The sequence below is a fragment of the Epinephelus fuscoguttatus genome, linkage group LG4, assembly GCF_011397635.1.
Source record: "Epinephelus fuscoguttatus linkage group LG4, E.fuscoguttatus.final_Chr_v1".
In the NCBI taxonomy this organism is placed as follows: Eukaryota; Metazoa; Chordata; class Actinopteri; order Perciformes; family Serranidae; genus Epinephelus; species Epinephelus fuscoguttatus.
Window position 1 is genome coordinate 37,648,737 of NC_064755.1, and position 15,365 is coordinate 37,664,101.

Here is a 15,365-nt window from a genome sequence, read left to right on the forward strand (position 1 = left end):
AGCTATCCCTCTTTCTGTTGTCTTCATGGCCCAGTTCAGTTGACTGTGACGTCAGTATAGCCTAGATAAAGGAATACTTCACCCCAAGATAGCCATCTGTATATCAAGGAATCCTAAAATGTGGAAAATCCTTGATAAAAATCAGAGCAAAACTATATCAAAACATCCATTTACAAACTCACACAACTCGTGCAGTATAATCCAAATCTTATTTGTCTAATGCATAATACTTCTCAGACAGCCCTTTCTGACAGGGAGATGAACTAAAAGTTAACGGTACCTATGCTCTCTTCAGAGCAGAATCTATTGGAAAATTGGATGCCGATATACCACTGCCTCATTCAGGAGTTTGTTTGTGTGTGACTTTAGTGAATGTGAACTAACCCTTGAACACAGTGTGATCACACAGTAGTTAACACAAATTAACAAAGTGATTGAGGCAGCAGTAGATCAGCAGCTCCCATGTTCAGTGAGGTAAATTGACTGTTTTCGTCAATGGAGTCTGGCTTTGATGAGAGCACTGATAAGTTTCACTTTTAGTTCAGTTCCCTGTCGGAAAGGGCTGTATAGCCGCAGACACATTCTGTTTGTAGCGTAGACTACATGCCCCTACAGACTGTGCACACCACAAGACAAACCTACCAATGCGACGGCTATCCGAACCTTACCATGCTACACTGTAGTGGATAGATGAGACCAAATTAGCAAAACTAAATAGAGTTGGTGCTTAATTTAATGCGCTTGGTTGAAACAAACACACACTCACCCATTGTTTTATTTATGTTACCTTTTTTATGTTGTATTTACTGTATTTACTGTACTGTATTGTATGCACCATGGTGGAGTAGTGCCCCTAATTTTGTTGTATTATAAAGTACAATGACAATAGAGGTATTCAATTCAATTCAATCATTAGGATTACATGGAGACTTAATTCACTTAAAAAGTAACTAGATTTAGCCTCCCCATTACCCTCACCCTAACCTTGACCACCTCTCCTTTAACATGATACTTTATAGCTAAATTTAGCTAATCTCTAATTTAGCATTAGCATAAGTAACGAGATGTAACCGTTCCATTACCCTTACCTTAAAAACCTCTCTTTTTACTAACACATCATAGCTAAAGTTTGTTAGTTGCTAATGTAACATTAGCATAAGTAACGAGATGTAGCCTTCCCATTACCCTAACCTTAACCACTCTCTTTTAATATAATACTTCACAGCTGGCTCATCGCTAACTTAGCAATGGCACAAGTGACGAGACGTAGTATCCCATTACCCTCATGCTAACCTTAACCACCTCTCTTTTAACTTAATACTTCATAGCTAGCAAGTCGCTAAGTTCGCGCGTTTGGGACTTCCAAATCTGGGCTAAGGAGTGAAGGGGGCTGATGGTGGACTGACATGTAGGTACGGTGGGTAAGTCATGTAGCTAGAGGGGGGTCACGTAGCTGCTCCAGCTGCAGTTATACCTACTCAGTGTGTTTGGGAAGTACTGAGCATATAAATGAGACTTGGATTATACTACACAAGTTGTGCCAGAGTTTAAAAATGGATGTCTTGATACAGGTCTGCAGATCACCTATGACTTCCATTTATCAAGAAATTTCTTGGCTTTTCGATTATTTTTATTTACCATAGACATGTGAGAAGTTTTCTTCATGAATTCACCATGAGACAAAGTGAGAAATTAATATGCAAGTAGTCATTTGGGAGTGAAGTATTCCTTTAAGGGCAGGACAAACAGAAACACAATGTTCATTCGTGGTATGATGTGACACTTCACAGCTAATGTGTGCCATACTGTGGAAATATGGTGTCAGACAACGTGGTCATGAGGACTGAAGATTTAACTTTATTTTAAGATAGCTGTGTTTTGTTTTCTGACTTCTTCCTTCTTCTGTGAAGGAGAAGAATGAGGTGGTATCCAACATAATGGTGACAGAAATATATATATAAAAAAAAGATAAAAAAGTTAGAGAAACAAAGCGAGGAAGAAAGAGCATGAATCAAGTTCAAAGACGCCACCTTCTCTGCAGCTCCTTGATGCGGACCATCATGTTGAGGTGACCCTGGGAATACTGCTCAATCACGTCTCGCACATCATAGGGCTTCCGCGCTTGCTGTGGATCACACACACACACACACACACACACACACACACACACACACACACACACACACACAGAGGGGGGGGACACAAAAGCCATTGTCAACCATAGCCGCTTTTGCTCGGTCCCCGAAAACATCCCCAACCCCCTTGGGTGCAAAGGGTTCATTGTTAACTCATTGTGTGTGTGTATATGTGTGTGTGTGTGTGTGTATGTGTGTGTGTGTGTGTGTGTGAATGCGTGGACTGACAAGTGCATGGCCATGTAGAAAGCAATCGTGTTAAGGTCCTTTCACAGTTTTGTTTAGTGTGACGTGGATACAAGCAGCATCAGAAAGAACCCAGTGAACTCTTTAGGGTATCCCTGGTATACACAGAGTATAGCCTCTGCAGCTGAGACCACTTAGGCCATAATTGAAAACATATAGAGCACTTGGAAATGGTACGAATATAGGAACCATTCTACGACAGCGTGTAGCATGAAAATGATGGCCAGAATATCTCAAACACAATTATGTTTTCTTAAACTGAAATAATTTACTGCACAAAATTTTCTAACATAATTCTGCTGTGTGAGGCCGTGCCCCGCTGTGTGTGTGTGTGTGTGTGTGTGTGTGTGTGTGTGTGTGTGTGAGTGTATTTTTGCAAGTGCGGTACAGTAAGTGAATTCCTACTGTAGCCCCAGAGACAGGTTAGGAGACTTCCCTTGACACTACGCCTGAACTGAAGTGAGCACAAAGAAGACATGCAGGTGCAAGTTTCAGGCATTTACACACAAAAACACACGTACACACACATGTACACATGCACAGTGGTGCTGTAGCTGATATATGCCCTTGGGGCTCCCCCTGCTCATCCTGTATAACCGCACAAACACCACACACGCACACTTCTCTCACTCCCTCTTTCACTCTCAATCTGTCTCTCTCTTTATCTCTGTATCTCCCCTCTTTTGCTCCCCTTAACGCAGTACAATTTCTCTCTCCTGCTCTAGATTTCTTTTTCTCTTACCTGAAATTTCCTCCTGGCCACAAAGTACTGCATTCTGCGGAGCACTTTTACAGCTGATCTCTGGGCATGGGACAACCTGTGACAGAAAACAAGACCGATTTAGTCCCGAAGAAAAGCACAGCTGGTTAAGTCTATAGATGTTTTCTTGCTGTTAAATGTGAAGTGGCTTGTTTTGGACAAGCTGAGTTGTAAAAGACAAAAAAAAAAGACAAGAAAGGCTGCAAGCCCAGTTTAATTGGCTCTTGTTGCATTCAACAATCAATGGACAACACACGCAGGCCTGAACAGGAGAGCACACACACTATTACACATGGACAAGTTTGCATTCATGTACAACAAAAAAGCACATTTAACCTCTAACTCTATGTGTCGACACAGAGTAACCGCCACCCTCTAACAGCAAATCGCCTTATCGGTCACAACTGTGATTCTGCAACATGGTGCAAAGTGAAACAGAAGGAAACCAGACTCAGTTTGCATTAAGAGGAGTCCCAAAACACACGTCCCTCGGCTCAAAGCACATCTGTGTCAACACAAAAGAAAACCCACTGGTATGGAGCTAAACACTGAAACAGAAACCGCTGGATGCAAACAACACACACACACAAAGTCATACTTGCATACCATAGTGTCTGCATGGCATGCACTTGTGTTTGTTTTTTCAAGGAGGCACTCTGTGTGCCGCGCGCTGGTGCTCGTGTGATTTATTTGTCAGAAAAACGCTGAAACATGTCCTTGGATAAGTGACAGCGGCATGTTGGGATGATGCGTGCTATGAGTGGAAATAGATAATGAGAAAACATGGACTGAAAATGTGTTGAGTGACTGGATTGGAGTGGTCCCAGTGATTGAAAACACACAGATACTGCGTGCAGGCGCAGATGGACTCACAGAGACCCCAGTAGTAAAGAGTTGTCGAATCTTCATGCAAATTTGAGGAAGGCATGCTGTGTTATATTTTCAAGGGCAGATATTATGTATTAATGACACTCTAGTATTTATCTTAAACTAAAAATACTAGCAGGAATTTATCACATACCAATATATGATTTTTAGAAATTCTGCATGTCAGATGACCCCACCTGTTTACCCCGCCCCAAAGTTGAGACATTCAGTGTGTAAAATGAGCATAAAAACCCTCCTCACCCCTTCATTTCTCTTAATACTGATTCTGTTCATCATTGGGTTTTTAAAGGGGCTCTATGTGAAAGTCAGAGTGTATGGCTGTATAAAAATAAAATGTATTTTCAGCCCCTCTACAGCCTGTACTTGAACATATCCCTGTATCATTATGTGGTTGAATATTATTTCTGGCCTACACAAGTCAAGTAGCATCAGTAACTATTTTACACATTCATAAGTTTTTTTTCTGCAGTTGATAAACCCACAACGTCATGTCTGTAATGTAATGAATTGTGGGTTATTAAATCAGTTAAGTCCGCTTAAGTCTGCTCCCCAAGCAGACTCTCTGGAAGTCTGCAAATCCACTGGAGGCCCCTTGTGGGCTGGATGAAGTGTGGATTCGGACAGCCCTCAGCACTCCCGAACTTCCCAGGAACACACCCGCAAGGTGCATGCAGACATTTGAATTTGGCCTATGAGTGGAGGTGGCTGAGCCAGTGGCTAGCAGCTGACACTGCTTACTCCATAAGTAGCGCTAAACAATGGAAACAGTGCCGACGAAGCTAATGGTGTTACCCGGGAGGAACCAAAGGTTGGGTGCTACGCTTCCTTGATGACATCATTCCAATATTGATGGTAACCACCAAATGAGCGCAGTACAAAGCAGCGGCAATGAGGTAGCCAGTGGGATACTCACATGCACTAACATGCACAAGCGGCCAGACTAGCTTACACAGCAAACCACAGAGAAGCTCGGATCACAAACAGAGGGATTGTGACTTCATTCTCTGCTCAGGACGCCATTACTCCACTATATCTTTAGACAGACAATTACATGAACCTGCATAGTTTCCACCAAACCCAATCTGAGTGTGAACCAGCAGTTTTAGGCCTGAACCTGATTACAAACCCAAAATTCCCACTGTAAAAAATATACAGTGGGACAAGCTAGAGTCAACCAAAGTCTTTTCAGTACTGTAACAAACATTTATGAAACATAGGACAGCACATATGCTTTCTTCTGCTGAATGTTCAGCAAAGCCCAAAAACTGTCATATGCCATTTATATTAAAAACCTCTCTAACTCACCAGGATGCTGACGTCCTCGCCTCTGTTAAATGGTATCTCCAGGCGCACTACGTCATCAAACCATGTGATGTTTGGTAGTATTGCTGGATTCAAAAATAACATCATTTTTCTTTTATTTATTATGGATTTCCCACCAGAGCAGCCTAAAGTCCAAAATCGCGATGCGTGGTGACAAATCATGTCATGCTGTTTTTTGATGGGAAAAGTTAAAGAATTACTTGCGATCTTATGCGGAGCTGTTAGCGGGTACGTAGCTCTTTTATAAAAGGTAAGAGTCTCATTCACACCACTATTTTTGGCTGAGATATACTGTCTAGAAAGCGGGATCATAACTTTTGCGTGTTTCTGTGTCATAAACAACATCAGCTATCATAATCACACCTGATTTCAATAAGGTACAATGTTTGAAGCTGGCTGAGTGTTGTTTGATCACTGATAGTACTGTTTTGAAACCGAGTGACCGACTTGTCATTTGGAGCTCCACCTGGATCTTTTTTTCATAGAAAAAACACTGTAGAATGGTCATACTTTGAGCAATCTTCTTCAAATTGGAAACAAATGTTCATTGATAGTGTGCCTACAGCCCCACAGTGCTATTTACCTGCTCAGATGAAGCCACAGACAGTTATTCATCCTGAAACACATTTTTTATTTTATTTTAGGCAAAATCTTCAATTTTTTACTGACTTCAGAGGCCCATTACGCTGTCTCTGTATCACCTAGAGTGTTTCTGACACAATTTTCTTTCTGGCAAGACCTCATGCATGCATGTAGTCAGAGCGGTTCAGAAGCCACAGTCATTTTAATTTGGGTGTGTCATTTTAGCCGTTTTTGCTACAAAATGGGGGTGGAGTACAAGAGGTTAAATAGAGATTAACATCAAATGAAATCAAATAAAGGAGAGGAGGAAGTCAGGATGGGTTGACAGCAACACAGTCTTTGCATTATTCATGACATTACACAGGCAGTAGGATCTGCATTTAACAGAACAAACAAACAAACAAAACACCAGGAAATGACGTGTTTCACGCCCGGGGGAATTTTGAGAAATTACAGCCTGAAGCTAGTGAATGTCACACTGAGCCCGCTTCAAACCTTAAAGCTTTATGTGGAACAAAAAACCCTGAATCGTTGAAAATTGGTATTAAATGGCCAAAAAAGTCATGTACAGCCTTATAAAGCTCAAATAGTATAAATACTTATTTCAGAGCATTCACTCAGATCAATATAGTAAAACATCTCCTGTCTGCTGGTGAGCAGAACTTGCTCCCGTCTTCTATTTCATGGACATTATGTCTCAGAGACAGGTGACCTTTCAGCCATCTGTTGGTATCAGAGACATCAAAGTTAAGCTGGTAAGCTGTGGGACGGTGTGTGTGTGTGTGTGTAGGGGCAGTGTATCTGCTGAGAGGGGTAGATTAACAGCAAATTGACGCCACCAGACTTGCTGGAGAGATCCATTGGATGATGGTAGGAATGAAAAAGGGAATGGAAAACAATATAAAGCAATGGCAAGGACAGCACTGCCACTTTAAACACTTGCCTGTAGCATGTGTACTCATGTTTGTGTGTGTGTGTTCAGTGCATTTCGCAGTTACTTTGCAGCTAGAGATACAAACGGACACAAACAGAAAATGAATGACTCCATTCTTACGTTAAAGTCAACTTTTTTGTATGTAGTGGGTGACAAACATTTCCCTCAAACATGGTCCAAGTCAAAAGAGACACACCCGTATGCACACACAACCCTTGACACACAAAAAACACACACACACACACACACCACCCTCCCCCTCCCCAAACAAGGGTCTTTGTGGAGTCAACAAGTCGCTCTGAGGTCTTAATTAGGCAGAGGGACAACAAAGGGACTTAACAGACAATGCGTTGACATGGGACCATAAAACATGAACATCAAAGGCTGTCGGGCTGCTGTCTCTTTTCCTGCCCTCCATGCACGGCCTGTCCAACCTATAGGAGGAAATGCACACTAACAATGACAAACATAAAGAGCATGAGGCCCCCACCTCGTCGATCAGGAGAAGGATGTGTTTTTTTGTCTCCTCTTCACTGTGTGACTTGAAGGTTTGACCGTAATTGGGGGAAAAAACACATGTAGGAAACAAAAAACATGTGCGGGTCTGATCGTTGGACAACTGTACTGCGCTCCTTCCTCGCCCTCCTCCCGTTTCCTGCATTTGACACAAATGCGCGCACATGTTCACTGAGTAAGTGTGATATGTGACTTAAGAATAACATGGTGGAGTTTATGTCCAACACCGATCCCCCCTCCCTCCACTCCATTAAACATTTGGCACACAGAAACTAAAGGAATGCACGGTAATTCCTACATCCCTCTGCTGATGCTGCCCTTCAAACACTTGCCGGCTGTGACTCTGCCTCCTACTCATCTCCTCGGGCCTCCCCCTCATCCTTTTCTCTTAGTTGTGTTTATTTTTCATCTGTGCAGAAGATATGACACACAGTGTATCCTGGGGACTCCTCTTGAGTCAGCAAAGCTCAGATCTCGCCCACGGTGACTTCAGTATATTTTCCATTGTGCTGCGCTCTATGATTCACTCTCTATTGGGCAGGATGGTTGTGTTTTCTTTTCTTTTAGGGATTAAACCCAAACTCCTGGCTCTTCTCAACAGACGTGCTATTCTTAATTAGGCTGACTGAAGAAGTCGTGTACAAGCTGTAGTTGCCGCAGTCGTGCTCTGGCCTCGTCCCTCTCTTGAAAAGCTGTGACAGATTTAGCCCCGCAGTTTCCCCTGGACCCTTCTCTCTTAATAAGTTTTCTCTTTTTTCACTTTCTGATGGTCTCCGAGTTGTCAATGGCAACTCTCCCTCAGCCCCCACACCACCCCCACCCCCCTCGGCTCTTTATTTGGCAGGGGACTGTCAAATATCCTGTGCTTCCATGGTGCGCTGCAATAACCTTGGAGTCAGTCAGGAGAGAGCAGCCTTAGACATCAATGTGCTACTAACGGTCAAGGCCCAGCAAGACTGCTGGCCTGTGTGTGTGCGTGTGTGTGTGTGTGTGAGATAAGCTTTATGACTGGTGCTTTGGTCCATCAAAGAGATGTGCTCCTCTGTTCTCCTCAAAAACAGACAACCCTTTATCATATCTTGGGCAGGATAAGACGACTGCATTCTTTGAGGAATGTTTGATCTGAAAGTGATGGCATGCCAGGGAGTGTCGTGGTAAGAATTATAAGTGTGACACTAAATTGTTAAGTGTTTCTCCATTCAGTGAGGGTTTTAAATGAATGGGCTTCTAACGCAAGAGATTCTCCCATGTGAATTTTCTTCGAAGGGTTCATCTCGTGGGAAATTAAACCAGCTCTGAGAGTGGTTTGCATGTGAGAAGTTAAACTCAACGTTGTCTTTCTCAGGCCACCTCTGCACCCAGCCAGCTAAATCTGAAGATGCTTATTACTCTTGAAAATGCAGTGTTGTCACATTGGCATTCTCAGGGTGTTTTTGTGGAGATGCTTGTTTACAGTGCAACACTAAAATAAAGGGTAAACAGCTAAATGTCCTCTTCTTGTGCCTCCATTCCCACACAGCTGAACTCACAATTCATTTGTTCTCATTTACATATACACTGGACACTGCTTATTGTGATCACGTCTGTCAGGCTTAATTTGATAACTGTATGTGAACCAATTTTTTCTTTGTCTTTATGCCTCATACAGATTAACATTGAACTATTGTTGATGTTTCAAAATAGAGTAAAGCTGTGACACACACATGTGCAGCTTCAACTTCATCTACTACTTCAACTTCTGTCTCTGTGACCAGCAGCCATATTCTTTGAGGAAATTGTTGGTGAAGATTCTCATTCATCCAGGTCATGGTAATCCTTAGTGCCATATCGTAGGCAACTGGACTTGCTTGAGTTTCTTGAAGACATTTCGCCTCTCATTCAAGAGGCTCCTTCAGTTCTGAAGAACAGCATATAGAGAACTGAGAGGTGATGAGAGGTGAAACGTCCTCAGGAAACTCAAGCAGGCCAAATTGCCTACGATGTAGCACTTAGGAGAAGTTTTTTTATTTAGAGAAAATGGCTTTCTTTTTGGCGGCATGGAGGTGTGGTGGTTAGCACTGTTAGCACGCCAGAGGGTTCCCAGGTGCGGGAGCCTTTCTGTGCGGAGTTTGCATATTCTCCCAGTGTCAGTGTGGGTTTTCTCCGGCTTCCTCCCACAGTCCAAAGACATGCAGGTTAATTGGTGACTCTAAGGCCCCATTTATACGACAACGATTTCAACTGAAAACGGTAAACTTTAGTTGTGTTTTGGCCGATTGTTTACACGACAGTGGCGTTTTGAGTGCCTGAAAATGCAATGATTCGAAAACGGGTTCCAGAGCGCAACTTTTTGGAAAAGGCAGCGTCTCCGTTGACATGTAAACTTGCAATATGCAGTTCCTCTGAAAATGGAGACTTTTCGCACACGCGCATTACGCTTCCAGTCACTAGGCAAGCCGACCATCACAACAACAATGCCGAGCTCTGTTTGTGCTGCTCACCCTGTTGATTTGAAGTGTAGTGTAGATCTGTTACTGTAGCAACTCCACCTTGTTGTCCATCCAGACAAAGTTATCTGTGCATGCTTTCGCCATTGTGTCTTCTTTGTTTTGGTTTGTAATCACCGCGTTGTAGAGGAAGGAGCATGGTGTCATGCCGTGGTGTTGCTTTGCAAATTCACACTGCCAGCCATTGGCTTGGCGTGCATACTACAGCGTTTCCAGCAGATTTTGCGGCTCCGTGTGAACGGAGATCGTTTCAATAACGTTGTCATATAAACGCAGAAGTTTTTTAAAACGCAAAGGACAGACTTTTCCATTTTTAGAGAAACCGTTGTCGTCTAAACAGGGCCTAAATTGTCCGTAGGTGTGAATGTGAGTGTGAATGGAAGAACAGAAGAAAATGGATGGATGGACTTTCTTTTTCCCATCATTATTTCAATGTGCACACAGCAGAGCTTGCTCTTTGCTTTCCTCTGTCATTCTGCCAGCTAAAAGCAGATAGGCTACTGCAAGGCAAAGTATCATGGGAGCAAAGTTAAAAGCAATAGAATTACACTAGTTTTGATTTTTTTTCCATATGTTGTCATACATGAAAAGACTCAAAATTCTCAACTCAAAACACTGTGGGCAGACTACTTGATTACAATCTGTTTTATTTAAACAGTATTTTCATAGGAATGATTCTGTCCCAGACTTTATGCATATAAGCAGTCGATCATTATAACAGTAATCACAATACATGGTTTACATTGTAATTATGGCCTCATTTATTCCTGGCATTAACATTAACAGAGTGACCAAAAATGGGGTCGGTACAGAACGGTTCCATTGATACCATCCACAACTTTTCACAGTGGAAACAGAAAAAATGCGTACCGAACTGAACTGCACCGTACTGCTCGGTGGAAACGGGGCTTAACTGACATGGGCAGTCACAAAATCTAAACACAAGCAGTTAGCTGCAGACGCATGACAGACACAGGGGTAAACAGTGACGATGCGTCTCAGCTGTCCACTTGTGTTCAGATCACCGGAACGCATGTTAATACCAGGTGTGAACAGGCTCTGTGATGCTGATGACAGACAATTCAATAGAATCGTTATTTAACCCGGACTCACTCCCTTGCTCTTTGCTTTCCTCTGTCATTCTGCCTCTCACTGTGTGTTTCTCAGACTCTCTTTATTTCTCAAACTTGACACAAGACTCCACTGCACTCCATGCAGCGGGATGCAGATAGTTAAATATGGCTTCTGATACAACAGTACCCCTCCTCTCTGTGTGTCTGCTCCAGTTGCTTTCATGCCACCCCCTCCAGATCAATGGACACTGATCAAGACATGCTGGAGACAATAGCAGCACCCAAACCACATCAAAGCCCAGTGCCCATTAAGAGCTGATGACAAAGAGAGAGCAGAGCGAGCAAGCAATGTTTGATGTGTGTGGCCACAGAGGGAGAGAAAACAAGGGACAGGCCGGAGATACTGTAGATTCGGCATCACCCTAAACTCCTGCATTTCTATCACAAACACACTGGGACACTACTGTATACTGTGAAAGACACAAAGACGCAGACAAATGCAGAGCTTCGATCTCTCTGACACATTCCTGTCCTCACAGTGTAGCCCACAATATCTTTTGTTCCCGACTTAAACACAATGTTAGAAGGAATTTTGTGGTGATATATAGGCCTACTTGGGATTTCCACCACTAGATACTACGCCCCTTGTGCAAAGTATTCCTATGTGGTCTGATGTGTCACCACATACCTCCGAAGGTACATGTGAATGAAAACCTCCCGTCTTTAAGCTGGCGAAAGAATCCCACCAATGAAAATAACCCCTCTCGAGAGATGGTCGACATCCCGGTGACCTCGGAAAAAAAGTCCCGCCCATGTTTAATGTTAATGACGCCAAGTCTCACAACCTGTCATTATTTGAGGGGAACAGAGACAGACACCGCTCTTTCCCACCGCACTGAGAGAAGATTGGAGAGGAGCGCACTTCTAACAAGTAGACTAATGACTGGTGAACTCTTTTTGACACGACTCTAACTGCCAAATTAACTAAAGATTTGGGCGAGGAGGTTTCCAGTTAGACAGACGGAAAGGCCGTGGGAAAAACACTTTGTACTGGGGTGTGAAGACCACAGGGAACAAAGATTTTAATCTGTAAAACAAAGACAAAACATCTAATTGTTTGTATTTTAAGGACAGTTTCCATGGTTTCTTACATAAAATACAGACCCTTTTTTCTGTATATGGCTATATACTTAAGATATTCATTTGATACACCCATGAATTCCTGCAGTTCCTATCATTTACAGACTGTGAGCAGTTACAAAAAGAAAGAGTTTGGGACAACGACTACCTCATAAATGTGACCAGTGTAATTCAGGTTCTGGGGGTTAATGATCCAGGCCTAAGGTGTAGCCTTAAGAGGAGGATGTGGCTGTAAGCGTTCTTCAAAGTGAGCCTAATTAGAGAGTTGGAAGATTTGGGGTTAATGTCCCCCCTCTTTGGTGCCAGTCGTTCGTCTAGCCTAAATGTTTAGGCTAAGGTGTGTCAGTAATTTGGGAATGCATATTGTAGCAGGGTCAGAGCACATTTTCCTCATACTGAATATCTGGTTTTTAAGCAGGTTTTGTATAATAAATAACGTCACAAAGTACTTTGTGGCCGTCTGCTCACATAAAACAGGCCTATTAATAATGTTACACTGACAGACAGACAAGAGGAGAGAGAGCAGCACATATCAACCTGTCCTACTAATGTCAGTAATTCTCTGTTTAACCTTTGTTGTTTTAAGGTGTGGACACACCAAACCGACATCAAAGAACTAGCGGCGACCAAAGCCAACTGTTGCGTCGTCTACGTCGCCTCACGTCGCCTCACATCGCCTCACGTTGCCCTGTGTCAGTTGCAGTTGAACACACTACAAAGACTACATCTGATGGCCAAGTGGCACGTACGTCCGGGTCCATGTTGTTGGTCCGACAGCCCATTGGTCCGACATCCCATTAGTCCGACGGTCCGCGGTGGTGAACGGCTCCTGGCGGGCATATTTCTGCCTTGATGGTGCGCCGCGACTGGCTCTGGGTCAGCTGGGAAAGGCTTGAGGCGAAGCAGGCTCACAGCTTATGTGTTTGCCACTTTCTTTTTCATTTTAACCCACACCATGATCTTTTCCTGACCCTAACCAAGTGGTTTTTGTGCCTAAATCTAACCAGACCTTAGAGAGCAGAGTGAGAGAGTGGTACATCCTGTCAGCCGAGGGGTTTCCTATCTGTGCAGCCAAGCACTGCAGCACCTCCATGGACTATTACATCCAGATGGTCCTGGTGTTTCCTCCACAGGCTCCACTTCCCTCAGCTGCCCGATAAACCCGCTGCTTCTTCCCACTCTAACTGGAATAACGAACCAGGGCTCGGTGCTCCGGTTGGATCCAAACGGAGAGCCGGGGCTAGCTCAGAGACTAGCGGAGGCTAACTGGCTGTGCTTTCCTCCGGTCATGCTGCGGCTAACGCTCCGCTAGCCACTCCCAGCTAGCTATGGTCTGACTTTGGTCGACGGCCTACCATTGGCTTGGTGTGTCAGGGCCTTTAAAGTTTGTTTTACCAGTCAGTCATGTAATAATTTCTGAATTTAATTTATAATGTTATTCATTATGCCAGCACGGCAACACAGCTTGCTAACATTAGCTAGCATTATTAGCCCTACTCTGTACAGTAACTGTTAAGCACAAGAGAAAATCAGCTGCCGATTTATTTTTATCTTTTCGGGACCGACGACTCTACATCAAATTGATTATAACATGACTAAGAAACTGGTAAAACAAACTTCATCATGACATTAAAAGTTAAACATGTACAAAAGTTTGTAATTGAGTTGCTCTCTCTCCCCTTGTCTCTGTGTTTGCCCTCCTCTGTGTCTGTCCGCTCCTTTGGCGCAATGCATGATGGGGTATAGTGCTTGGTGAGTGACCATCGGTTGTACACTACTTTTCACGATGCATTTTGGGATACTTTGAGTCCACTATATAGGATATAATAATTACCACTATACATTCAGACCAGGGGTGATTGTTCTGAGACAACAAGGGAGGCTGAACTTCCCCTAAAATTTCATAGAAGAAATGGTCAAACATGCATTATTGAATTTACATTAAAATAAGATTTTACATTGCATTAAACGTGCGCTAGGATGCGTTTCACATCATGACTATGATCAAACATCAGCTGTTTATCATTTTCAAACGTGACCTCCCTGTCATACATTCTCGTGTCAGCACGGTGGACGCGGAGCCTCCAAGCATTCCTATGAGACAGCGCTGAGCAGGTTTTTTTCATGCAGCAAAGCGAGACGGTCATTGGATAAATGCGACAAAATCGTCACTTCCAGGGAGGCTCAGCTTCCCTGGGACCTAATGGAGCGGTAGGCGGGAGAGAACGCTCGGTGTATGCATGATGATTGGAGGAACTGTCTAAAAGGCTGAACCCCTTTGTGACTGACAGAGCTTTGCATTTTGAGCTCAGTCCCATGTGGATATTTGTGAGTGGAGTCTTCTGACAGAGTGCCTTTAAGGTGTGTTTTGCTGTGGTTCTAAGGCATGAGTGTGGTTGAAAAACGGCTTTAATTAAATGTTCCTTTTATAAGTTACTGCCTCGCTACAATAGGACAAATTTTATGATGTAAACTTAAAGTGAGCTTCCCCTGTGTGAAACACCAGCAGCCACCACTGATACAGACAGCACTACAAAATGGTGAAGTCACTATATAGTGGACTATATACTGTTCTGTCTCTTAGCGTCAACATGTGTCAACTGTCCTGAACAACAGCAATATTAGCACATTCTCTCTCAGCATTAAAGCTAGTGCACCTGACTGCAACTTCTTATTTTATAATTCCACTTAGGTCATACTTGCTGACATAGTGAAGTTTGACATTTTCCTGTTGCTCTTTATTTTGCCAACACATCCTACTTTTTCCAGCTGTGTCCCACGGATCAACTACAATCAAGAGGACCAATGTTTGAACAAGGAATACTGTACAACAGGAATAAGATATAACTGCAAACTGCTACTGGCAGCATTTTTATTTATGACCCTGGTGTGCATGAGAGTATCCCTGCTTGCATACACGTTTGTATATCTGTATAAAAGCGGGCTAACCATGAAGTAGGGAGAAGTAAGCCTTGCAAGAGGCCACACACGCAAATCCCACCAGCATTAAGTAGAAATGGTAGCGAGCAGCCAGGCACATACATAGACATACATACCAATGCATGGATATCCAACACTTACAATTCCTCCCTGTTTAGACCAACATTCTTGAGGTCTAGTGTTTGTATGTGTGTGGGTATGCGCGTGCACGTTATGAGGACAGGAGTGCGATTGGGTTTCTCCAGTGGGGGGAACGAGGGGGTGAGGTGGTGAAGGAGGATTTATAATTCATGGCCTAATAGGATTTGTTGCTGTTTAGCAGGATTAGGCATGTTAGAGAAA

At 43.3% G+C, this 15,365-nt stretch overlaps 1 protein-coding gene across 1 annotated transcript in view; it reads right to left on the bottom strand.

Annotated features, from left to right (window-relative positions):
• kcnq1.2 (potassium voltage-gated channel, KQT-like subfamily, member 1.2) overlaps positions 1–15,365 on the bottom strand; it is a 278,796-nt gene that overhangs the window by 95,798 nt on the left and 167,633 nt on the right. Inside the window, exons 14-15 of the mRNA XM_049574355.1 lie at positions 3,124–3,199; positions 2,031–2,125 (exon numbers count right to left, since the gene is read on the bottom strand). Of these exons, the coding sequence (XP_049430312.1) occupies positions 2,031–2,125; positions 3,124–3,199 (171 nt within the window). The remainder of the gene's footprint in view (positions 1–2,030; positions 2,126–3,123; positions 3,200–15,365) is intronic.